The sequence below is a fragment of the Falco biarmicus genome, chromosome 2, assembly GCF_023638135.1.
Source record: "Falco biarmicus isolate bFalBia1 chromosome 2, bFalBia1.pri, whole genome shotgun sequence".
In the NCBI taxonomy this organism is placed as follows: domain Eukaryota; kingdom Metazoa; phylum Chordata; class Aves; order Falconiformes; family Falconidae; genus Falco; species Falco biarmicus.
In genome coordinates, this window is record NC_079289.1 from 3,920,865 (window position 1) to 3,945,642 (window position 24,778).

Here is a 24,778-nt window from a genome sequence, read left to right on the forward strand (position 1 = left end):
CCTTTTCTGGCCTTTCACCTCACTGGGCATCATTCTTCCCAAACAGACAAGGAGCTCGATTCAGGGGTGATGGGTCCAGTTCAGCAATGCAACAACTTGCCTGATGTCTGTGGTGAAACATGAGGGACAGATTAGATGAAACATATGGTCTTGAATCACATATGTAAGGCAAGAAACATATGCTAATGTCTGTTACAAAGAGCTTTTTCCAAGAATAAGCAACAATTAATGAAGCTGGGGGTTTGAAACTCTTCAATCTATGTTTCTTGCCAGAATTTTTTGTTACAACATTTTAAAGTGAAAGGCACTAGGGTCATAAAACTTGTAAATATTCTTTAAAAAGCAGGAATTATGATATGAGTACTCATGATGGAAGGAAGTTTTACAATAAAAAATGTTTTTGAAATAAAATCTTGCCTCAGAATTCTATTCTGGATTTTCAAAAGGTTACTGCCATTATTTTATTTTATATTCTTCCTGTTTCACAGCACTACTCGATGTGTTAAGACATGAAAAGACTTGTATAGTTTCAGCAGCCTAACATTTTGGTTTTATTTTCTTTTGTCTTGCTTTGTTTTGTTTTAGTGATAATTGGGGACCACGTTATTTAGCATTAGCCGAATCAAACATTTCTTCATCTTCTCTTGAACAAAGATAGTAAAAGCAAACTGGATGTTGCAATAAATTTTTTTTTGAGAATGTGTTTACTGCAGTGGGAATACCTAATTCAAACTGAAGCTCTGGCCTTACAAAGCAAATGTTTCCCAACTTCACGTTTTTCAGGATTTTCACAGAAAATTTTGGAAAAAGTAATTTTTATTTTGAGCTATAAAAATGAAAAAAATCCGCCAACCCAAAATATTATGTGAACTCAGACTTCCACGATTTGACTAACTCTGCCCACACAGGACATCATCAACACCTTTTGCCATCTCTCTGGACACTTCTACTGCCAAATCCCTTCCGCAGCTTCAGTGCAGGGACTAGATACCACTAACAGACTCTGTTGCTCAGAAGTTTCTCTGCTACTCTATTCCTCACCAAAGTATGTGACCCATTCTTCTCTGGCGAAGGTTCAGAGAGTAATTCAGGTTGGAAGGGGCCTTTGGAGAGCTCCATTCCAGCTCCCTGATCAAACAAAGGACAACTTCAATGTCAGAAAGTGGTTGCTCAGGGCCTTGCCCTAAAAAGTTTTGAAAATCTCCGAGGATTTTCCAGAGTTTGACCTTTCTCATTATGAAGAATTTTTTCCTTACGTTCAATCTGAACTTTCCAGGTTGCAACTCTCAGCAGTTGCATCTTGTCCTTTAACTCAATACTCCTGGGAGGGCTAATGTTGTCTTCTTTGTAACTGCCCTTTCAGTATTGACAAAAGATTTTCCCTCCAAAACTTTCTCTTCTCCAGGCTGAACAAGCCTAGTTCCCTCCATCCCTTTCTCAATTATCATATGCCCCAGCCCCCTGACCATCTTGGTGGCCTCTGCTGGACTCACTCCAGTTTGTCAGTATCTCCCTTGCACTGGGAGGCCCACAGCTGGACACAGCAACCAGATGTGTGTGGTGTTAGATCTGCCAAAGAGAGGGGAATAACAGTGCCTCTTGACTTTCTAAGCTTTTGCAAATACATCTCAATATGCAGCTGGATTTCATTGTCACTAGGGCATGATGGTGATTCATGGACAACTTGTTGTCGACCCAGACCCTCAGGTCCTCTTCTGCAAAGCTGCTTTGCAGTCATCTTGTCCCTCACCTGGAGTGTTGCATGAGCTTGTTCTGTCCAAGATGCAGGTCTTTGCTGATCGTCATGAAGTTTCTGTCAGACCATTGCTCTGACGTAGAAGGTACCTCTGAATAGCAGCTCTGCCTCCAACGTATCAACCACTGCTCCATCTGGAGTCATCCACAAATACGGCAAAGGTTCTGTCCCATCAGCTTAAGTACAGAAATGTTGCTTAAAGTGGTGTGCACCCTTCCTTTCCTTTATTTCTGCCCTGTATTGCTGCACTCTCTGCTTCTGCTCCTGCTTTAATCCTCACCATTCCTTCCATATTTGTCTTCCAAATTCCTGGTTTAGCTGTGCTTATTCCCCTTCTGTTCTCCCCACACCACGCTTCCTGCCCAGCTGCCTGTCCCAAACCTTCTCCTTGGTGAAGGAAATTTTCCTGCCTGAAAATGGGTTTCTCTCCTTCTCTGGCCTGGTCTCTGGCGCTGTGGAGTCCCCTCTCCACTCCATTTTCTGGGGAAGTCAGAAACTGTAGAGAGGAATCTCTTCTGTTGTCACCTTCCAGAATGTTTCTTCATGAAGAATACTGCTTATGAACTGGAAAATATGTGTCTTTGATGCAATGACTTCTAGAAATGGGCAGGAGGAGGAAATCTGTGGAACTAACTTGGCTCTGCAATAAGACAGAAGAGCAATGATCAATAGCTTGGGAGAAAAGTGACTCTCCCAGAGTTGCAGGACTGTTCCCTTATATTTGCCAAAATTTTGTTTAGTGTCATGTTGCATCAGCCTCCAAATGTCTTTGCTTGTGAAAGAATGTTGCACAGACCGACGGGCCCTCCTTGGAAAGTTCTTCTGTGCTTATTCAGTCTCTTTTCCCTCCCATTTAGTTTTCACCCTGTTTCCCTGGTTACTATATATTTCTGTTTGTCAACCCTCATGAGCTGATGTCCACCTCTGCTCACGTGTCACATATTCACAGGCAGCTAGCATGTTGCCTAGCCAAGGTACCTGTGTCTCCCTCTGCTCTGCACAGCTCAGCTCTCACTGCCTCTTTGCAAAGCTTTTCCCATCCCTCTCTCTCGGATGCTCTTCAGTTTACAGTTACACTTCTCAGTCACACCTCATAAAGAGCTGAATTGTACTAAACCCCTCTTCTCTTCCCCATTTCCCTTCCCTTTTTCACTTCTATCAGCTTTGATTTCTCCTCCTCTGTAATCTGTTTCCTAGGCTCTCTCCTCACTTTTCCACTACAAGAAATGGGCTGAAGCTCCACAGATCTCCTCTGACCTCCTGGCCTGGGGAGAGGTGGGTAGGTACCTATTACCACCTGTTCCTCTGGAGAATTTTCAGCTCTCCACTGTTTGGAGGGAATTACACTAAAACTTTGTTTTCTCCTTTTCCCATTGCTCACCCTGAGCTCTCTGATGGCTCTCAACTCTTCTCATCCCCCTTTCCTCTTTTTTCTTGGAAAAATCTGTTTGGACCTTCATCAATCCATGAACCAAAATCTGCTCTGGCTGCATAGTTGCAGCGTTGCTGGAAAGCTGCAGACTCTGGACTTAATTTTTGTTCTTTCCTTATAGATAATTTTCCTCTTTCACTCAAATTAAGCTGCAACAGAAGGTGAATGATGGCTCTGTGAGGGAGGAGATATCTAACTTGGTCTATCTGAGAGCAGACTATAGGGCAGAGGACGTGTTGGTGGGTAGCTTTGCTGTATTTCAGCTCTCCAGATGCTCAACACAGCTCTAACAGAGCAGGCAACTATCATTAGAAAGGAGTAAGTGAAAGAATTATATATACATCTGGACAATATCACTTTTTTCTGGGGCTTGTATAAGACATACTACAGAGCCTTAGTTGTGAGAGGAGATGGACTCAGTTTTCTAGAAAATCAGACGTTTCAGGATTGGTGAGATGCAGGCTGCAAATCTAGGCATCTGAAATGAATCACTGATCACTTTTGAAAATCTTGACCAAATTTCTGCACAAGGACATGCATGAAATAGGAATCCACAGGCACCAGCACCACAGGCTGTTTGTTATTATAGAAGATCATTTAGTACAGGCTGTTCTAATTTAGGTTAAACAAAGCTAATCCCGAAGTGATGTGTTTCTTATACTAGGCTGCGTGCGTCTGTGCATTGCACATGTGTGCACAAACAGAATAGGCAGTTGTTTATGGAAAATAATAGATATGGCCAGAGGATACCTTGCCTTGCATGGTAAGACATGTTTTTCTCTTCTGTGGGGATACAGGAAATTCAGGTTGTGGTTTTGGTTTGTTTCTTCCCAGGCAATTAAGAGGGTACTGAATGGCATGGGGAATGGATAGGAATAGGAAAGCAAATGTTCTGGGCTCCGTTTCAGAGGCACTTACTCCTAGGAGGCACTTACTGTGTTTTATACTAATCCACCCTGGCTAGTTCAGGGCTGAGCAGAGTCCCTGCAGAGAGGTCTGCAACCAGAGGCTCTGGTACTCTGCTAGGGTATTGTGTTGTCTTGGCTTTGCAGGAAGAGCCAACGCCTTTGAAAACTGAGGCTTGGCTTTCCGTGGATGGCCAACATGAGTCATGACTTGCTGAACCTTTAGGGACTCTCTCTGGGAGTGTTTCTAGTGCTTCCAGTACTTATATCTATTTGATTCCACTGCAGAAGATTGTTTTGGGGAACAAACCGCAGCAAGCTGTGGTAGGAAATATTTGAGGGAGACCTATTGTCCTGTCCCATGCAAACAGTTGCAAAGGAAGCCACTTGTTGCATGCAACAATTTTTTTTAAAAAAAGTTTGCATAGGCTGCATAAGTCCCACATGTTCTGCTATGTATCCCAGAATCCTAGAATGATACTCCTTGCTTAGCAGCATGAGCTTTCTTTGCATCAACAGAGGCTGTTGCAAGGACTTTATGAAAAAGCAAGGAATGAGGGTATAAATTTTAGTTGCAAAATTACAGTCAAAACAGCCTGAATCATGCCAGCCTATTAGGACAATGGGGCGAACTGACAGAAGGATGTGTGATGTTGATTAACAGCTATGTTTGATGCAGGATCACGTACTTTGGTGTTGGGGCTGCTTCTAGGCACACCAGCAGACAGGGGAGGCAAGAGTTGGGGCTGTCATCTGCATACCTCTATTTTGAGGAATAATATCATAGCAAGCTCCCATTTCTCCCTGTTTTCCCTCTCTTCGCTGTTTTCTTTCCCTCATGCTCCTCATCCTATCCAGAATAATAGTTGGCTGGAGAGGGCTCGTGTCACTTCTTGGTTGCTTATGCTGCTAACGGAGAAATCTAAATGAGCCATGCTGTGTTTTACTCCTGAGGCTTATTCCTCGAGAAAGCTGTTTCTGCTCCCAGGGAAGTTAATGGAAGTCTAATTAGTCCCAGATGTTTAGTAATAACAAGCACTTCCTTTTTGTAGAGCCAAACAAAAGCAGTATTAATACTGTTAATTAAATAGGTTTGGCTCTGTCATCAGGTTATTAACTAATTCCAGGCATGGCAGCCAAGCTAATATTGGCTCTCAGAAGAAGATATAATCTTGCCATGCTTGACACAAAAGGCATGAACTCGGTGTGTGGCTAAATTAGCCTGTGTCTGGGTGTACAGCTCAGCTTGCTTTCACACTAAAGGAAAAGCCGACAAACTTCAGCATCAGGCTTCCAGCTAATCCCTGGGATTTCTGCTTGTGCATCCTTTCGAGTACAAGAATAAGGGCTAGACCCAACGAGTTTTGTTGGCTCTTGGAGGCATTAGATCAGACCCTATTGCTGCTGACGGTTTGTGCAAATGCTTGCCTACGCCTTGAGTAGATCTCCTTGTTCTCCATTGGTTGTAGTCTAAGATATGGAGCAGGCGTCCCTTCTTCAGGACCAGAGGCTAAAGGTCTAAAGTGAGATCTGCACACCGTAGAAAAATAGGAAGACATAGCTTTTCATCTGTGGAGCATTCCAAGCTGGTGCTTTAATATATTCACAACCCTGTGCTTTTTATAAAATTCAAAGGTGTTTTTATTGTACAAAATTCCACGATGAAAACTACCAGCCAGTTCCTTACATAACTGCTTTAAAAATAGAATTATACACCTTTTTGTAGTGTGTTAATTTGGACATTCACTAGCTGGAATAAACAGAAATGAAGCAGCAATTTGTCTCTGAGTTATTTACCCGGACAGGTTTTGGTCTGACCTCTATTTGCCTTATGTGCCTTAACGTACAGTTCCTGGCTTTAACAGAACACCTGATATAGCTCCTTTCGAAGCCGTTGAACCCTGTTAGTAGGTCAGGCTCCCACTTTTGGTGAGCTTTTTTTTCAAAAGGGTGACTTTGCCATGTCAAAGTATGGGACATATGTCAGTGTCAGCTTTTAGCAGCGCAGCAGCGTGGACATGTTGAACCCATCACAGAATGAGGTCCTACATAACTTTTTTTGCAGCCAATCCTCTAGACCATAAAATCTTTTTAAGGAAAGATAGTGGACATCTGATCTCAATAATGGCCCAGGACTAGGTTCCCTGTGTAGTGTTTTGCACCACTATCCTTAAAAAACCTTTTTGCTGTCTAACCTCCTGTGACCTTTAAAAATAGATATATTGTTCTTTTGCATTGAAACGTAACTGTATGCAGTGAACTCCCAACAGTTTTCCTTAGAAATACAAACATTTCAGTCCAATGTTAGCTGGCTGAAATTCATTCTCCAAGATTTTTCTTTTAAAAATCATTCACCCCAGAGATGAATTTCTTCACATTAAACCCAGTTAAATATGTATTGCACGTGAGGGGCAAATTTCTCCTCTTTGAGTTGAACTGTGGACCTGTAACCTTCTGAGCAGATCTGGGTAAGGTATAGTGCAGCTGTTTCATGCCTGAGATTTCTCTTACATCCCTCGTGGGTACTAAGTGCCAAGACTAGTTGACCTCATCTACCTCTCATGTCTTGCCACCGTGGCTGGAGCAACACACTGTGAGCAAAGGGAGGTATCCAAAGAGGTTCCTACCACCAAGGAACCCATTTGGTTCCTATCGTCAGCCGTGGATTTTCTAAAAGGCAGCATTGAGACACAAACTGTAATTTTCTTTTTTAGCTAAATCCTCATTGTTTTGGAACTCATGGGAGATTTGCAACCAACTTCAAGGAGTGAAAGATTGTATTTTGGCCTGCCCTGGCATAGTTTTGTATGATTTCAGTTTAAGAAGGGTTAGGAGCTAACCAGTTAGGAAAAAGCAAAGCTCAGACCAAATCGAAATATCTCATCGGGGTACATAACTTTGAGAAGGGCTTTCCTACTAAGTTGATGTCATCAATGACTGTCATAAAAAGGTGAATCAGTTGCAATGCTCAGTTTTCATAAAGTCTTTCTGTGAAGGTGACATCACAAAATATCTTTGAGCTTAGTGAAAGGTCTCAAGACCTTAGAGGCTGTTTTCTTTTGATCTGGTTTAAATCACACATCCTTTGAAACAACAGCAGGACTTTACAGTGGCCTCTTCTACCATGGTATAAATGTTTTAAGCAGATCTGCTTGTGAATGAAGCAAGTGCAAAACATGGCAAATTCTCCTTCCAGTCCCTGCAACCCAGAGCAGCATACTGGTGCAGTTCAGGGGCACTTTGAAACTGCCTTAACGTCCACAGTTAAAAATCAAAGATGAGAATTTTACCCTTCATTTCTACACACTGGCAGTGTAGCACCTGATTTCTTCGGTTTTCAAGGCATTTTGTGTTCCTATGCTTTAAACTGATGGCTAAAGTTTTGCCTGCGGAAGCAAAAGAATGAACCCACGCCAATGATGATCACAGATAAAACCAACACAAATGTTAATATAATAAGGAAATTGATTTTCTTCAGATCCTCTTTTTCACAGTCTTCTGGTCTAATGTTCCCAATGTGCATCTCTTCCTGGTACCTGAAGTTCTGAGTGTGCTGGCACGTTAAGTGCTCCACATTGGGGATCTGGACATTTTTGTTCTGGATCATTGATGAAAGCCAGATGTTTCCACAGCAGCTGAGTGGATTCCCAGTGAGATACAAGTTTTTAAGTGAGTTTTCTAATGCTAAAATATTGCTGTTCTGTAATGTACTAAACCTATTGTTCCGTAGGTCCAGAACTTCCAGTGGAGAGTCACTACCCCACTTTGGCAGCCAGTTCAGCTGATTTTCAGAGAGGTTTAAATGTTTAAGGTGACTAAAACAAGGCAAGTCAATATTTAAATCTGTCAGGCTATTGCCATGTAAGTACAAATATTCCAGAGACTTTTCCAGTCCTGATAATGCTTTAACTTCTATTTTCAGTCCGGGGTTTATGGAGAGGTCCAAGACAACCAGAGAAGTCTTGTAGAAGGTGTACGCTGGTAGGATGTTCAGCATGTTGTCGGCTAGGTACAAGTACTGAAGACTGGGAGAATCAACAAATGATACACAACCGCTTTGCTCTCCAGCAAGTCTTTGCTTAGCTAATCCTGAGTACATGCTGCAAAGGCTGATATTATTGCTCTGTAGATTAAGCAGTCTGAGGCTAGGAAGACTTGAGAAGATATTAAATTGCAGGGTCTGAAGATGGTTGCTTTGAATATAGAGCTCCTTCAAATTTGACAAAGTGCCAGCATCTAGGAGAAGGTTCTGCAAAGCATTATAGCTCAAGTCAAGGACAGTTAGGGAGGTCAATGCACTGTCATAAGTTACTGAAAACGCCTGAAGACAGTTTTTACTGAGATTAAGGGTGTGAAGGGACAACATTGATTCAAAGAACTCATCCGGAATGGATTTGATTTCATTATAACTTAAGTCTAAATATACAAGGTGGGATAAATAAAGAGAACTTTTGTTTCTGCTTTGCTTCTGATCAAGAAGATGAAAAGAAGCATCTAGCCATTCATTTTCCATATAGTCCATTTGATTATGAGAGGATTCAGCAGTAAACTGGATTAAATTCTTTGATAAATTCAGAGTTACCAACTTGTTTACCTGGGGGAAGACTGGGAACTGAAACAGTTTGTTTTCACTCAGATCCAAACATCTTAAGCTATATTCATCATCTGACTTTGTGGTGTGGAAGGTCTCAATGCTATTCCTGCTAAGGTCAAGTATCTCCAGCTGCCTGAGGTTGAAATCAGAGATGCAAGTAATGGAATTCATGGAGAGATTGAGTTTGGAAAGGTTCACTAGAGTCTCAAAAGCACCTTCTTCTATTTCCATTATGATATTACTCTGAAGATCTATCTCCACAAGGTTGGGAGATCCCTGAAACATCTTGTGTGATATCATTATAATACTGTTGTCTGCCAAGGAAAGATACCGCAGTGCTGGAGCTTGTTTAATGAAATACTCAGCCATCCCATTGTACAGACTGTTGTGGGACAAGTCCAGTATTTCCACCTTGGGTAGAAGTCCAATCCCCTCTGTCCCATTCTGAGCAAGTTCATATAAGTGATTGTAGGCTAAATTTATTTCCAGCAAACTTGTCATGTGTGCAAAGACTCCAGGCATGATGAAACTTATCTGGTTAGAGCTTAAATCCAGGCACTGGAGGGAAGTGTAAAATGATGACGGCATTTCAGGGATGCTTTGAATCAGATTTCCAGACAGATCTATTTTGTTTATGTTCGGATGGAGCTCATGAGGGATCTGGTGGAGGTCTTTGTTGTGGCAAAATGCCTGCAAGTTGACCTGCCAGAAAGAGAGAGAAAAGGGGTTGTCACTTGACAAATGAAAAACATCTTTGCATGAAATATAAAGAAAATAACATTCAGCATCCAGGCAGATCCTTCTTCTGAAACACTGATCACACTGCTTTCTCTGAGTGTTCAGATGGCAAGAACAACAATTCTAATGCTTCCTTGCAGCTATTAACACTTATTTCATTTTAAAGACATTTCTGACTTACAACAGTAGAGTTTCATCTGCATGAGATAGCCACTAAATATTCTCTTTTCTGTACATTTCTCCCAGGCTCATTTTAATAGTCCCAACTGAAAGAGTTTTGCCCTCTTTCCATTGCAATCAAGCACCTTTTCCTCACTTTTGTTCTGATGTTTAATTTTCTCAGCTTCATCACTGTATTAGATTTTGCAAGCTCTACTTGCAATAGTAAATAGTACTTGGAAGGGCTTCACTCGTTGGCAGCATAGGTCCTGTAGCTAGGAGGTGGAGCAACGTATAAGGATTCTATAGTACAAAACCTATGTCTCCTTAGTCACACCCTCAAATATTTGATCATGTCTTCCTTTAGCCTTGGCTTAATTAAGCAATGCATCTTTAACTGAATGAGCCATTCAACAACCGAAACATTTCTGATGCAAATCTCCAAACTCTTCCTGCTTTTACCATCCATGCTTATCCTTTTCCTAAGGCAACAGTTCCATTCTCCTTGTATGGGGAGCACACCTTACGAAACCACCCACACAAGACACCTCTGATACCACATGGAAAGGACAAATTGTTTAAAACCAGATTTTGAGAGGAAGAAAGCTGTGATGTGCAGTGAGGGTCATGCCTTTTCAGTCCAATTCTCAGCAGCAGGGAAGAGAAAAAAACCCAAGTGTCAAAGTCAAATTCATCTTCTAGATGCATGACTGTTTCATTGATCCTAGGACCCAAACTGTGTCCAGAGCAAATTTTGGAGTGTGCGTTCATAAGAAACATTGGAAACATGAACATAATCATCCTTGCATAAATGTTAAGCTGTATTTTGTTATTAAGGAAAACATACAGCATCAGGAGGAAGTGGAATGTGAAAGGCTTAGGCAGCATTTAATTCACTGGAGGAAAACTCTTGTTATGAATGTATTTGGGTGCGTAGGTCATATACTGTTTGTAGAAAGATCAGAAAGACAAGAAAGAAAAAAATCTGTTGAATCTTAACTTCTGTGGAGAAGCAGAATCCAGATTCCATGACGCAAAGCCTTTCAGACATTAAAAAAAAACATTAAAAGTGAAAAATATTAATAACCATCTGTTTCATGTGAACTTTAGGTGAATGAAGTGGCAGGCCTGTTTAGAAATGAGGGAACACTCAGCATTTTGTGAACCTCTTTTGCATCATGTGTGTTTTGGACACCACACAAAAATGTGCCAGAAAAGTGTAAATGCGCATCCAAACCCTAGATATACGCAGGCTGCTCTGCAGTCCTTCCCATGATACATCTTTCCCAAAGATCCAAAGTAAATGGCATATTAAAACCTGAACCCCTTCCTTTTCCCCCTCCAACTCATTCAAATTGCCCCTAGGTAAACAAACTAGAAAAAAGGAGAAGGGAATTTTATGGCTTCTCCCTGACTTTATTTCTTGCCTGGAAAGCCACTGTAGAATTGCTTCTTTTGAGCTGAACTGTGCACAGAGTCAGACTTAGCTCCAAATAATAGAGCAGGAAGTCTCTTCTTGCTTGGTTTGTGGAAGACAGAGAAGCTGGAAAGATACAAAAATCCAGAGTGAAAAAGTAGTAGCCCCTTTTCAGCCTAAGGCAGATGCCAGGTTTCTTCCCACGCTTTGAGCCAGATGTCAACAAATGTTGAGCACCCTCCACTCCCTCTGGGCACCCAGCATCTTAACAAAGTCCTGATCCAATTCCCGTTGATGCCAGTCAGCTGGTTTTCACTGAAGCTGATGGGGGAGAGGTCAGTCCCAGTTCATCAGGTACCTTGCAGGACTGGCCCTTTAATCTGCATCCACTGAACCCTCCCAATGATAAAAGGGACTGATAAAATCTATACCTCCCACTGTCTGCCAGTTAATCCTATAACATTTCCTGTCCCTTTTTAAAAAAAAACAACTTTCATTCCTTTTCACCGACTATTTTGATCCTCACTGAATTTCTCATCTAGTCTGTTCTGCACCATTTTTTGTCCCCCCAAGGCTCAAACTGCATGAATTTTATTCTCATCAGCACTAGGAAGAAAAGATGAAGCACATCTCAGTGGGATGGAACAAACAGAATCTGTTTGTGTGCATCTTCCCTCCTCCCATCCCACAGCCCAGTGGGTTGGCAGCCTGAGGCTGGAAAAGAGGTTTTTGCCAGTCTCATGTCCTGTCTTCATCACCTCTGCCACTGCTGCCACTGGTTTGTTTGAAGTCCATTGGAAAGAAGTACTGCAAGATGGGGAGCAGCTGGTCTTTTCAGGTGCTGGCAAAAAAATGACCCAACAGCTCAAAAGTTGAGCATCATTTGGATTCTGACTCCAGTTCTTCACTGCTTAGCACTGGGTGGAAATTGTCACCCAGCTTGGGAAGAGCCCTACAAACAAAGCAGCTGGATCCAAGCCTCCACTTGTTTTCTCCTATATCTCTACTCATGAGAACTTGAACTTAAGAATTTTGGGTGGAGCCACTTGGCACTGACTTCCACTTGCAAGGCGTCCATACCCATCCTCTAGAAGAGCTGCCCAAGTACCCTTGGTTAGACCACCAAACCTTAGCAATTTGCCCAGGTACCACATATCAGCTGACCTATGATGACCAGTTATGCCCATGCTCTTGTATCACCTCAAAGCAAGGTAAGACATAATTTGCTAAAATCTGTTCTATATCTGCTTCTGTTCTATAAATTATAGTGCCTCCTTTGCCAGTTAACATGAATTAGCAGAAATATCTTTCTTTGGGAGGTAAAACATGGACTAGTTGAAGCCCCTCTCCTTGGCAATGTGAATTAGGAAGAACCTCCTGACATTTAAGCTATGCCTTGTTGTCTCACAAACAGGTAGATGTGGAGTAACTTGTATCATCAGTGCAGCTCACTCCCACGTCAGGGGTTTGGTAGGGACTGTTTACTTCCTAAAACCTCTTTTACAAGACCTTGGTTTAACAACAGGAGCACTAATGGTGTCAGAGAAGGTTTCTGACTCCTGCCTCTTCCATGGTATCTGGGATGAAATTTTACCATGTAAAACAGCAAGGCTGTAATGAAAAACAATCAAGTGAAGTAACCAGGACTCTCAATGGACCCATCAGCTAATCCAGTAGCTCCCTCTTTATTTAAGCTGTGTTTGGATTTACACCCTCCTTCTTCCATTGGACGAAATACCCAGTGAAAGAAGATGATCAACACCGACATTAGTGATGCTGAGCTGTTAATTTATACCAGACGAGCATCCCAGCCCTCGACTGCAATGTGTTTTCTGTTGGGGGCAAATTTATCCCAGCCTAGTTGCATAGAACCTTGGGCTGTTGGCTTGATAGAAGCAGTTTACAGTGGAGTGGTGGAAACAATCATGTGTTTATTTCTAAGCAATCAGCCTGATCTGTGACCCATCAAGAAACAGGACAGGACAAATCTGCTTGGATTATTGTGTGTCTCACCCAGCCTTCATGTGACTATGATACATGGGATCCAAGCTGTCATGTTTACAGTGGCTTCATCAGTCTTCCATTTTCAGCCAATGAACTGAGCTACCCAGCCACCTTCCCAAGATCTTTATATATACTAGGTCTTAATTTCTTTGGAATTCAGGAAGTGCAGCAATACGGCAGGGTGGGCAGGAATGGAATGAGTCCCATAAGGGAGATGTGTACAGCTAGCAAATTATTTTTTTTCCTATTTTGGAAATTCTTGAGGATTTGTGCTGAACAGCTTCAACATTCAGGAAAAAAAAAAAAGTATTTTTAAACAGCCTGTTACAGTCAGAAGCACTTGGATAGGGAAGGGGAAAAGTTCAGATGTGAATAACATTTATAATATTGCACCAGGTGCTTGCAAAAAATCAAGGACCAAATTTTGTACTGGAGCAAGAGGCTTTGTCACTTCTATTATCTCAAGCAGAAATCAGGTGTGACTGCCCTGGCAGCAATGTTGTGTTAGGGCAGAGGAGGTCAGTCTCCCTGTTATTACAAAAGGGCTGGTATAGATGTATTTAAAGCACAAAGCACTTAGGTGTAATGTAAAGGAGTTGATTTTCGTCTAAGTTCTTCCTCTGTCTGAGCCACAGAATCCCTGTACAGTCTTGATGAAATCAGGTCAAATGTCCTTTAACCAGCTCCCTCTTATAAAAAAACTGAGATAATGATCCTTCTTTTCCCCTGCCCTTTCATGTGCTGTCACTACGAGGACACAGCCTGAGAACAGCCTGCTGAGCACCCAATAAGCCAGCAAAGCCCACCTCTGCCATCACAGAGACCCTGGGCCTGGGCCTGGGGAGTTTCCCTTCTCAGAGACCATAGCTATTTGTGTAGTGCCTGTAACAAGTGAGGTCCAACCCCATCCAGATCTCAAGGGGCCTGAGCAGGGACACAGCCTTACCATTTCACAGGACATCCCCTTTGTGGGCTGATGGTTAGCGGTCCCTCTGTTCACCACTGCCAGGAAGAAGATGACGTACAGTTTCATGGTTCTGCTGGTAAAAGTAATTATGGTTAGATTTCATAAGTGACACAGTGGTCGATACATGCGAAAGCTGGCACCAGAACATTGTCTAACATGAAGCAGCACGCAAGTAGTACAATAATTTAACCCATCTCTGAGCCTACAGCACTCACAACCTACCTATGTACTTTGCATCCCTTTGAGCCTGGTGGGAAAAAGAGAGATTTGTATGAGGACCTGAAAGGAAGGTTCAAGGCATTTCATGGGATGGTCCCGGTGTGATTTCAGCTGCTACTTAGATGATACTCAGGCCACCCAATGAAGTCCAGATGATTAGCTGGGCAGTGTGTCTGGCATGATGGAGCAAGATGATCACTGAAGACCAAATTACCATCACTCTCCCCATAAGAGCTTAGATACTTTAAACTGGGGTGGAGTTTTGGGGTGTCTTATCACAAAATCACAGAAAGTTTGGGGTTGGAAGGGACCTCTGGAGATCATCTAGACTGACATCCTGCTACAGCAGGCTGTCCTAGAGCAGATTGCACAGAGCCATGTCCAGGAGGGTTTGAATGTTTCCAGAGGAGACCCCACAGCCTCTCTGGGCAGCCTGTCCCAATGCTCCATCACCCTCACAGTAAAGAAGTATTCGGATGGAAGTTCCTGTGTTGCAGTTTGTGCCCGTTGCCCCTTGTCCTGTTGCTGGGCACCGCTGAAAAGAGCCTGGCCTCATCCTCCTGACAGTCACCGTTGAGATATTTGTAGGCATTGATAAAATCCCCTCTCTGTCTTCTCTTCTCTAGGCTAAACAGGCCCAGTTCTCTCAGCCTTTCCTCTTAAGTTTCCCTTGCCTCTTCTAAACAGATGGATCCCAGCCCTCCCTAACAGGCTATAGTCAAAGAATGTCCCATTGTCATAGAAGCCAAACCCCTCACGATGGCACCAGCTGCAAAGCGAGAAGTTGATGTGCATTATATGTCCACTTCTGGCTGCACCCTTTCCTTTCGCTGGTAAGATGGAAAATCAAATGGTGGGCACCAACATTTTTCATTTGCATCCCCAGGGCTTTATAGTATTCCTTGATTCTGCCCAGGTTCTGCTTTGCGGTGTCATTTGTGCCCACAGGGAAGAGTGGCAGAAGATAGCAGTCCATGCTTTTGACAAGTTGTGGTACCCTCTCCACAATATCTGGGATCTTAGCTCCCAGAAGGCAGCACTCCTCATGTGCTTCCCTGTCAGGCCAGCAGATGGGTGCTTCTGTTCCCCTTAACAGAGAGTTACCCGCTACAAGCACCTGATGTTTCTTTTTGCAGTATCCAAGGTGTGCTGCTGGTACAGTTTCTCCATTCAGTCCTGAGCAAAGAGGATGGGTGCTGCACAGAAACAAGCACTGGGAACAGTTTCATTTTCCATCCACAACATTTTCCACTCCTCTCATCCCAGAGTGTCAAAGAGCTCTTATACATCCATCCAGGTTTGTTGAATTTATATAAACAGCTTAAAAAATGGATGGAGAACTTTTTGCCCAAATGCTAGTTTTCCATTTTATACATCCCAGGTATTCTGGGCAGGCTTTTAAATACATTTTAAATACATTCAAAAGCAGATGCCTTACAAAGAGAAAGATATAAAAAGGAATGGGTTTGTGTGAAACAAAGAATTCATCAGAGTTTAACTGTTTGCAAAGCACTCCAGAAAACAGTATAGAAATAACTGCAAAAGGAGCAAACAACACTGGGAGGCCTGTCACTGGGCAATGGGAGAAAAATGCAAACGAAGCCAAGGGAAAACATCTGTCCTTCAAACAGCTTGTTTCTAGATGGACACTAATGAGGTCTCTGTCTCTGGTCACTACTGATGTGAGCTCCAGATATCACTTCGTTATGATAGCCTCTGTTGCAAACATGCCGAATCTGTCTGTATTTGTATGGCTTCTTGCAGGCAGATCTGAGCTGGTCCTGCCCACATCCAGAGCCAGCGAGGCACTCGCTAACTCCCAACTGGAAACCATGCAGCAGTGTGCTTAGCTAGCACTGCTCTCAAGTTTTCCGGGAGCAGGCCTATATCTGGCAAGCTCCAAATGCCCGCCAATCCCATGCACATGTGCTACCAAAATCCTGCATCAACATACCATTACTTAGTGGCTTCAGAATGCACAGAGCATTGGGAGGCTGGAACCAAAAGAGATGGGATCATTCCCAGCTGGTGGACATCCCTCCGCGTAGCCACTGTTTGAGGGATGCAGCTGATGGCCATGCTTGCGCACAGCAACGGCAATTGCTAAACAGCAATACCAACAGGTTCACTGTGGGAACCTGCCCATCCCTCCACTTCCCAACCAGAGGAGAGAGTTGTGTCCTAGCAAGAGAGAAACTAGGGAGGCTTAGACCACAGCTACTCTGTTTTCATATTGCACATTCCTTCCAGTTCATGGAAAGAATTAGTGATGGATGATGATCGGGGACACCAGGGTGAAAGAGCTTGGAGTTGGTCTTTGGGGCTCAGCAGCAAGATCAGAAGTCTGGTCCTCTCCTCTAAAACAAGACTAAGAGTATTCATTTTCAACCCTTTTAATTAATGTTTGCAAGATATGCCAGAATCATCCTATGGAAGGAGGAGTTGCGATACCACAATCTATAACATCTCTGTCGTTTCCACTCTGTTCCTTATTTCTCAGGCTTAGAGGAGTGGGTGCCTCCTCTAAGGAAGAGAAAATGAGTTTTATTGTTTGGGTATTAGTTTGCTGGAATTGAGAGAAAAGACAAACATACCGATGATTACAAGGCTTTACTCAGAGCCCTCAAATGGAAATTGTTTCTGTTTAGATCCAATGAATTTAGCTGAGGAAGTCTCCATGGATATTACCCACAACAGGGCACCACCCTGATGGACAGCGTGCATCCCGTGTGCTCCGTGATGTCTTCTCTTGTCACACTGCCAGTGCAAAAAATGGTGCCTTTGCTTCTTAAATAATAAACCTGACACAATCCAATGTCTTTACATGCTTTGAAACTTCCTAAATTGTAAGTTTATAAAGCAACTGGGAAATGGGTGTATTTAAACACAAAAATGTGATTTAATGGCTTGCTGTGTAAGACGGATCTTTAGTAATCAAGGGTGCTGTCCCTAGGGGTGTTTCTAAGGTGGCTGCCACACACTGAAGCACTAGGACATAGTGGTCTCTTCCAACATGAGACCTCACAGACTCCATCCAGAGAAGGGTCAGCCGCTCCTCATGGTACAGCACAACCTCCTTGCTCATAGAGATTCCCTTCCCAAGGTGGTTTTCAGTTCTGCTGTCCAGCTGAGGAGCTTTTCCTGCCTAGTTTTTCCCTGGACAACCTTTAGACCCTCCTCAGCAATGCCTAGAATGATGCAGCACTGTGTCTCCCTCCTCTCTGCTTTCTGGGAAGTTCTCAGGCCTCACCTGCACCACCCCTCCCCCCGCCCCACCCCCCACCCTCCCAGTGCAGAGCTCAGGGCTCAACAGGACCCCCATTGCCCTGGTGTCAGAAAGCATCACTGCTAAGCCCTGCCTGATGGCACTGGCAATGGTGTCTCAAACCACAGCTTACAAAAACAGTCCGGGAGCAGCAGTAGCAGCAACTCGACCCAAAGGAGCTTTTATTGCTGTGAGGCTTTCCCAGAGCTGCAGCAGCTTCATGCTTGGTGCCAGTTTGCTCTCACTGGCAGCTGTGATAAAATATCCCAGCATACCTCAGATCAAGCTCTGAATCCCATTCAGAGTCACAGCTTTCCATCCAGGTACTTCAAAATCACCCATCCCCATCCCCAGCTGAAAAATGTAGGTGATTTCAGTGAATAACACTTCCAAGGAGTCTTATGAAGTTGGTCAAATAGTTTAGCATCTAGAAAAAGGATGGTACCCAAAACGTGTCAGCTTACCCTCTTAAGAGACGGGAGGGCAAAGGCAGAGAAGAGCAGTGATTTGTCTCAAGACACATTTGAAATCATGGAATAATCAGAGTTTAAACCCAGTTTGCCCAGTTCCCACTCCAGAACAGTATTTGCCTCCATCTCTATTGCAATATTAACCCTGAAACCACTTCATAGATGTTGCCTGTAGCTAACAACAGCAGCACCTTCCAAATTTCCCCCGAAGGTAATTTTTGTTACTGCTGAGACAATTAACAGAGACGTTCTCCTGTGCCAAAGAGAGGTTAAATACAAAAGAATACAGAAAACACAAACCAGACTCCCCAGGGTCTGATCCTTTTTCACACAGGACTTTACTAGTAAGTTAGAGCCTTCAGAGTTAAAAAGCGTGAAGATATCACATTTACCTTGTTTCAAGGGTTTCTCGCATCCCCAAACACTGCTTATCATGTCTTTAAAAAGCATATCCAGCTCTTCAAAACCGGTTCAGTCCTGGTACCGATGAAATTGTTCTTCAGCTTCACTTTCACCCATTCAGGATGCCAAGAGGCTCACTCGTAACTTTAGAACAAAGGCATTTTCAGGGAAATAACCTTATTTGGGACAGTGTCTGCTTTAAATTATGTTCCTTGTCTTCCTCCGGACTCCTCTCCAGGCTCTTGCTGGGTCCTAGCCACCGCTGTGCTCTGGACGGAGTCAGCTACTGTGTGACATCCTGGAGCCCTTGCTTGGGGCAGGCGTTGAGAAACAGGGGGAGTTTTGCCAGAGAAACCATCAGGATCGGGCCACGAGTTTGCTCAGGGGAGTAAGTGACTTATCGTTGCTGATGCCATTGTTTAGCTGCCTGCGCGGTGCAAGGCGGAGCGTTTACTTTAGGGTTTTGTGTCTGTGAGTTACATTCCTGGAGGGTTGCAGCCTCCTATCCCTGCACCTAAATCACTCTCTGCATCTTTAGGAAAACGTGGCTTGAGGATTAAAAGTTTAAAATTCACAGCTGAGAAAACCCAGAATCTGGAAACCTGTCCTGGAAGAAATAACTCTTTCTCTCTGCTGTGGTCCTACTAATCAGTGTGCTGGCAGGATGGGGGTCCAGTGCCACTACAAGGCACCTGACTTGAAGGGTTTTCATGGCACAAAGCAGGAATTACGGGCCTTGGTAAAGGCAGAGGAGTCCGAAAACCCGGATGGGCTGCTGCATTTTTAGCAGTAAGTGCATAGTGCTGAATCCATCGGACCTGCTAGGAAAAATTCCCACTGCAAAAGTGGCGCTTTAGATGATTTCACGTTGCCCGAGTTCAACGTTTTATTTATTATTTTGTGCTGCCCTCTAGGGCTGGAGCAGCTATCTAATTGTTGGTTTCCTCACTTCCTTTGGCTAATTAAGTCCTGCTTCTAGAAACCCCACCTTTACACAGACTTCTCTGTTGCTTTCTCCCAACCGCACAAGCCTGAACTGTTGCAATGCATTTTTCCCATGGCTAAAATAATACGCCAAAGAGCTGGGCTCTCAGCATCTCGTTTGCTTTGCAATGCTCCCTGAAATGAGAGGCATAGATGTTACTAGGAGGCGGCAGTATGCGTGTGGGCAGGAGAGGGCTCGATTAGGTGCAATGGATAGAAAAAGCCACACTTAGCTCTCAGGAGAAGAGTCAGCCAGCGAGATTATCCCAGCCCTGGGTGAGTTCCCCTTGACTGGGCTCTCATCAGACAAGCTTTGATCAACTGCCCCTAAGCACGTAGTTTCTTGAGCTTCCCTTGGTTGGAGCTGACTGCAGTGCTGGTTTACACTTGATCCCTTTGGCATGCTCCCTTGGGACAAGCCCTCCATCTGCAATCCCCTTGGGGTAAAAGCAGGAAACTCATGCTGAAGCTGGGGATGGCTGGTGGTGCCCAGAGGTTTAAATGCCCTTTGGATGCTCTGAGTTTAGAGTTTGCCTAGTCAGCAGCGTGCAATAGCCATTGCAACTCACAGACACTTTCACAAGGAAAACCTCAAATATTCGAGGTCTTCAGATAAAGAAAAATACTGCTCTTTTTTTTAAAAAAATAGGATATTTTGATTCAATTTGGAGATTAAATACAAACATCATGCCTGTAATGAAGAACAGTGAGTGTCCTGGATGATTGCAGCCTCACATTTTTCTACACCTGGATGTTGAGTGTTCTTCAGGAAGTTTGGATTTGCAGGGGTAAAAATAGCAGGGGTTTTGTTCGTTGTGCTTTTTAAAACTCCAGCTCTGTTCCTCAAGCTGTTCTACCGAGTGCCCAAGCAGCTGTGCCAGATGAACTGTGAAGAAAGCCTGGACAGAAACAAATGCCAAAGCAGGAGGGAAGGGCATGCACTGATTCTGCTGCTCAGGACTTTTATTCATTAAAACCACAGCCTTAGAGGACACCAACTGCACTGGGAAAGATCAGCACTGTCCTTATCATCTGTGCCCTTTCCTTAAAGGGTATCTGACAGCAAATATAGTTTCAAAGCCCGTAAAGCATTTGGCTGACATCCCATTTTCGGGGTTTTTTTGTGCTTTGGGCTACCCAGCTGTTTACACCTTAATGTGTTGTTGAAACATTAGCATGGTGTATGCCTGATAGCCACATCTGCAGAGCAAAGGTCACCTCCATCATACAGATTGGGTCATCTCCATCAGGCAGATTGGAGAATCAAGCTCTTTTGCCCAGCAGCACAAAAGAGCAAGGGCTGTCCCTTCCCACTGATGCCAAAGGGTTTGCACCTGTGACTGAAATCAGGCCATTCCTGATTTTCCTGTGGTCTCCTCACCAATCGCTGCCTGCTCAGTTTCTGTGAACTTCAGCTGGATTTCACCCCACGTCACCTGAAGTCAGGGGCACCTCATCAGGCCTCTCCTCTCCTCCAAACCCCCTTCCCAGCATGGCCCCAAGCAAGAAGGAAAAGCAAATCCCAGCCGCTGGCTCTCACAAACTGGTCCGTAATCTGCTGCAGGTTCCCAAGGGTTTCAGATAAACAAGAATATGTCTTGACGATTATGTGTCTTGAACCTCCAGACCTTTTGGAGTCTGTCCATCCGTAACGCTGCTGCTTTCTAAGGCACTGCTTTTGGGTTGAGTCCTGTGTCAAATAAGACTTGCCAGAGAAATAAACAAAACAAACTCCCGCCTTAGAAAGTGGGTCTGAACCGCAAGGGCAGGAGCGGGGCAAGTCTTGCTCCTTTTCGACTGGAATAACTCCCTGGTGATTCATCCCACCAGGGAGCTGGAGATAACATTAATATTAACCCTATTAAAAATAAATAGCCCATGCCATCCCGAGCCCCAGCCTTTGAGAAGGAGGCATAGCTCCAGCTCTTGAGACCCTACGGCATCTCCAGGAGCTGCTTCTCCCAGTTAGTTTTGCTCATGCCATCTGCACTGTGCTTGGTCTCCCGTGGGCACATGCAGACTCCTGCCTCTCTAGTGGCAAGTCTACACATCAAAATAAGGACTTCTCCATCTCCTGTAATCCCAGCATGGCTTTTCTCCCATCTTTTGAAGCTGCTACCTTCTTTCTCTGTCCTCTCTCCACATGCACCTCTATCAGGTGTTCAGCCAACAGCATTTCCCCCCAGCCAAATTGTTTCTGATTAATTGGGCACACAGGGTTTAACCAGTTCCCCTACTTTATTCACTTTTTTTTCTCCAGGAGAGAAAATGTAAGTGAATGAGAATTGCATGAAACTCACCAGCCTGGAGACTTTGTGAGTGAGGGGCTGGGTGAAGGGACAGCAGCAGATGGGAAAATGAAAACACCTCCATCAACAAAAAGTGACACATACTGGCATTTGCAGATTAAACTATCTGAACATGAAATTCTCTCCCTGGAGAACAAAATTCCTGGAGAAACTCAAAGTCAGGAACCAAAAGAGAATCTTTTCTCACCAGCTTTAATCTAAGCGCAGCAAAAAGAAAAAGAAAAATCGGCTTTTAATTCAGCAGTTTTTCTTTTAGTGACAGTGGAGTCAGTGTTTGAGAAATAGTGTGCTCAATTTATATGATCCAACAGCAGATACAATGAAGTGAGGAGAATTATTTCTGATAGATTTGAACTGCACGATACTGATACCTCCCCTTGAATCCATCCATCATTTTATTAGTAAAAGGCCAAGCACTAATACAGTCACTAAGCTCTAACCATCTGCTTTAAAAAGAGATGACTGACTGTGAATTTTTCTTATTGAAAATTAAAGGGTTTCAGCATTTTAGAGTAATAACATGATTTTAAAGTTGAAATGATTGCATCTTAAAAAAACAAATTTCCACTCTTGTGGAAAGCCAAACTGGCTTCTATTCAAGGGAAACATATTTGTACTTTTATCAAAAATACAACAGGGTTTGGTTTTAGAAAATTGTCTGTGACTTTTATATAAACTAGTATTTTCTAAAACTACTAAAGTTTTAAAGTCTAAAAGTCTAAACTTTAATTCCTCGTGATAACAGTCCAGATGCAGCTAAACACTATCAGTAAGTCACCGTTCACCCAAGGTGACATTCAAGCTGTCAGGATCTCAAGAGCAGAAAAATAACCCTGCCATCTCACACCTTGTCTCCAACAGAGAGAGTTCAATGACAGCTCTGATAGCAAGAAGAGCAGATGAGCTAAACAGCATTTTGCCCATTTTGCCCGGGGTCTATGTGATTTGCCCAAGGCTGTACTAGGATTCAGTGTCAGAGAGCTGGGCAAGCAGTACTTAATCAGCGCACAATGCTGATCTCTGCGGCACTCCCGGTTCAGCATGCTATAATGCAGTAACACCATAAATAGACTAAAGTCCTGTGAAGAAAGAGAAAAAACCCTAACCACATCGCTCCATCTTCCATTACTGTAAACACAGAGAATAATAAGAAAGCAGGCACATGACAACTGTACTGTTATAAACTAGCCGGTGCCTCCTTAACGTAAAGGATCTAACTCGTTGCAGTCCCTGATGGATTAAATATACAGCTGTGTGGATAGAGCTATCTGCACAATGTGTTTAGCCAGTTCCTCAGCCTATTCATAAACACAGTATATTTTATTTATATGGTACCTTCCTCATCTGTGTTATTTTTAAAGGCTGCACCTCTAAGCCACCAGAGCCCCCATCTCTCCGGCAGCCGAAAGCTCAACTTTCCAGCAGGCTCCCTGTCTCGCGCACGTCTCCACGTACCTGCTCTGTGGCTGGAGGAGGAGGAGGAGGAGGAGGAGGAGGAGGTTTCGCCTCTGCTTGCAGCCTTCTGCCTCCCGGACTCTCCCAGCAGCCTTCCCAGCGTAAGCCGAGGAAGAGTTTCCTTGGGGAAGTCGTACCTCTGTTGCATGCCAGCTGACTAAAACTCTGCGAGCTCCGAGAGAAGTTTGAAGTCACAGGGAAAAAAAATACTCCCCATAGACTGGTCCTTGAATTCATTCCTTCGCAGTCATGAGCTCTTATATATTCCCAGGCTCCCATGAGCACGTGAATACATACCTCCGTAATAGTTTTAAAATGTGTGTGTCCTCTGAGCTTCTCTTTATTTTCCATTTCGTTCATTCAACCTTGGCTTATTTCCTGCAGTTTCTCAGCTGGTAATTACACTCCTCTCGTATTGACACATGAAACAGTCTGCGAATACCACAAAAAAAATCCCCTCTGCAGGCTTCGGGGACACGTGCTTGTCTCTGAAGTTTGCCGTGCCTGTCCCACAGATGTGAGCGTGTGCTTTCAGCCACACGGACCTGCAGGTTCTTGGGGCTGGGGTAAATCACGGGGACCTAGCTAGCTGCAAACCCTAAACTCCAGGTCTGTGCGGGATGGGGTGTGCAGGAAAGGGGCATGTCAGAGGGAAGCATTGCAAACACGTCGCGTTTGATGTCCCAACAGCTCAGGTGTATCACTGTGGCACAGCAGTGGGATGGCCAAATTCACCCTTGGGGGAAAGGATAAATTCAATTTAATGCTTGAATAGGTAATAACGTAAATGCCTTCTAAAAAGGGCAATGGGATGGATTTTTTCTCCTTGGGTGTTAAACTCCCTTTTATTTCAGAAGCGATGCTCTTGTGTAAATCAGTGGGAGACGTGCACGTTGCCCTTTTCTTCTGCCCAGAAATCTCCTGATACCCGGGCAGGTGTCCACTGGCTCCATGTGTTAGTTCGCAGGAGTACAAACCTTCGATAGGGTTTTGCCTGAACGGTGTCTTAGGACCAAACCGAGTCTTGCCAAGCCAGGACTTGACCTCCCCGGGGCCACCCCACCAGGGAGCTCTCACAGGCACCGGGGACCACTGCAAACCTCCCATCTTCTCCCTAGGTGCATGAGCAGCACCTCCACTGAGTGACCTTGGCTTCGGCATTGTGTGTTTTCCCCGCTTTGCACCAAGGTGTGCAATGATAGCCAATGATTTTCACCAAAAAAATGGGGTGCTGACTCCCTTCTCCTCGACAGCATCAATTCTGTCCCACTTTCCTGGATCTGCTTATTAAGATCAGGTAAAAGCCATGTCCTTTTATACCATGTGCCAAGCAGCTTTGAGGATTCTGCTAAACATCTGCCAGCTCCCAGGCTTTGGTTCTTTGCAACAGGTTACTGTTCATTTTCTGAGGCACACCAGCTCCTGTGATTCAGAGTTATTTCAGACCTGCAACATACTGGGAGGCTCAAGATGAAAACATCTGCAGATGTGAAAGGTGTGGTTTGTTAAATATCGCAGTAAATACATACATTTTGCACATGTTGTCACAATAAATATGTAACAAGGATAATAAATTGAATAATAACATGTACATAATGATAAAGAAGTAAACAGTAATTATTTTATTGCTGCAATCCCCTGTACATGTATAGCTATATATGCATATTTATTGAAGGCCAAATGGTTTAACAATTAGTAAGGG

At 43.8% G+C, this 24,778-nt stretch overlaps 1 protein-coding gene across 4 annotated transcripts; it reads right to left on the bottom strand.

Moving 5' to 3' along the window:
- Positions 1-506: 506 nt before the first annotated feature.
- LRRC32 (leucine rich repeat containing 32) lies at positions 507-23,447 on the bottom strand. Of its 4 annotated transcripts, none has more exons than XM_056329423.1 (3): positions 23,077-23,447; positions 13,952-14,042; positions 507-9,389 (listed from the first exon to the last, which is right to left on the bottom strand). In XM_056329423.1, the coding sequence occupies exons 2-3, from the start codon at positions 14,036-14,038 to the stop codon at positions 7,449-7,451; spliced, it is 2,028 nt and encodes a 675-aa protein (XP_056185398.1). In that variant the 5' UTR covers positions 14,039-14,042; positions 23,077-23,447; the 3' UTR covers positions 507-7,448. The 4 variants fall into 4 exon arrangements, with proteins under 4 accessions (XP_056185398.1, XP_056185397.1, XP_056185396.1 ...); XM_056329422.1 differs by having other exon boundaries at positions 13,952-14,045; XM_056329421.1 differs by lacking the exon at positions 23,077-23,447 and adding an exon at positions 18,319-21,591.
- Between the last annotated feature and the right edge of the window lie 1,331 nt (positions 23,448-24,778).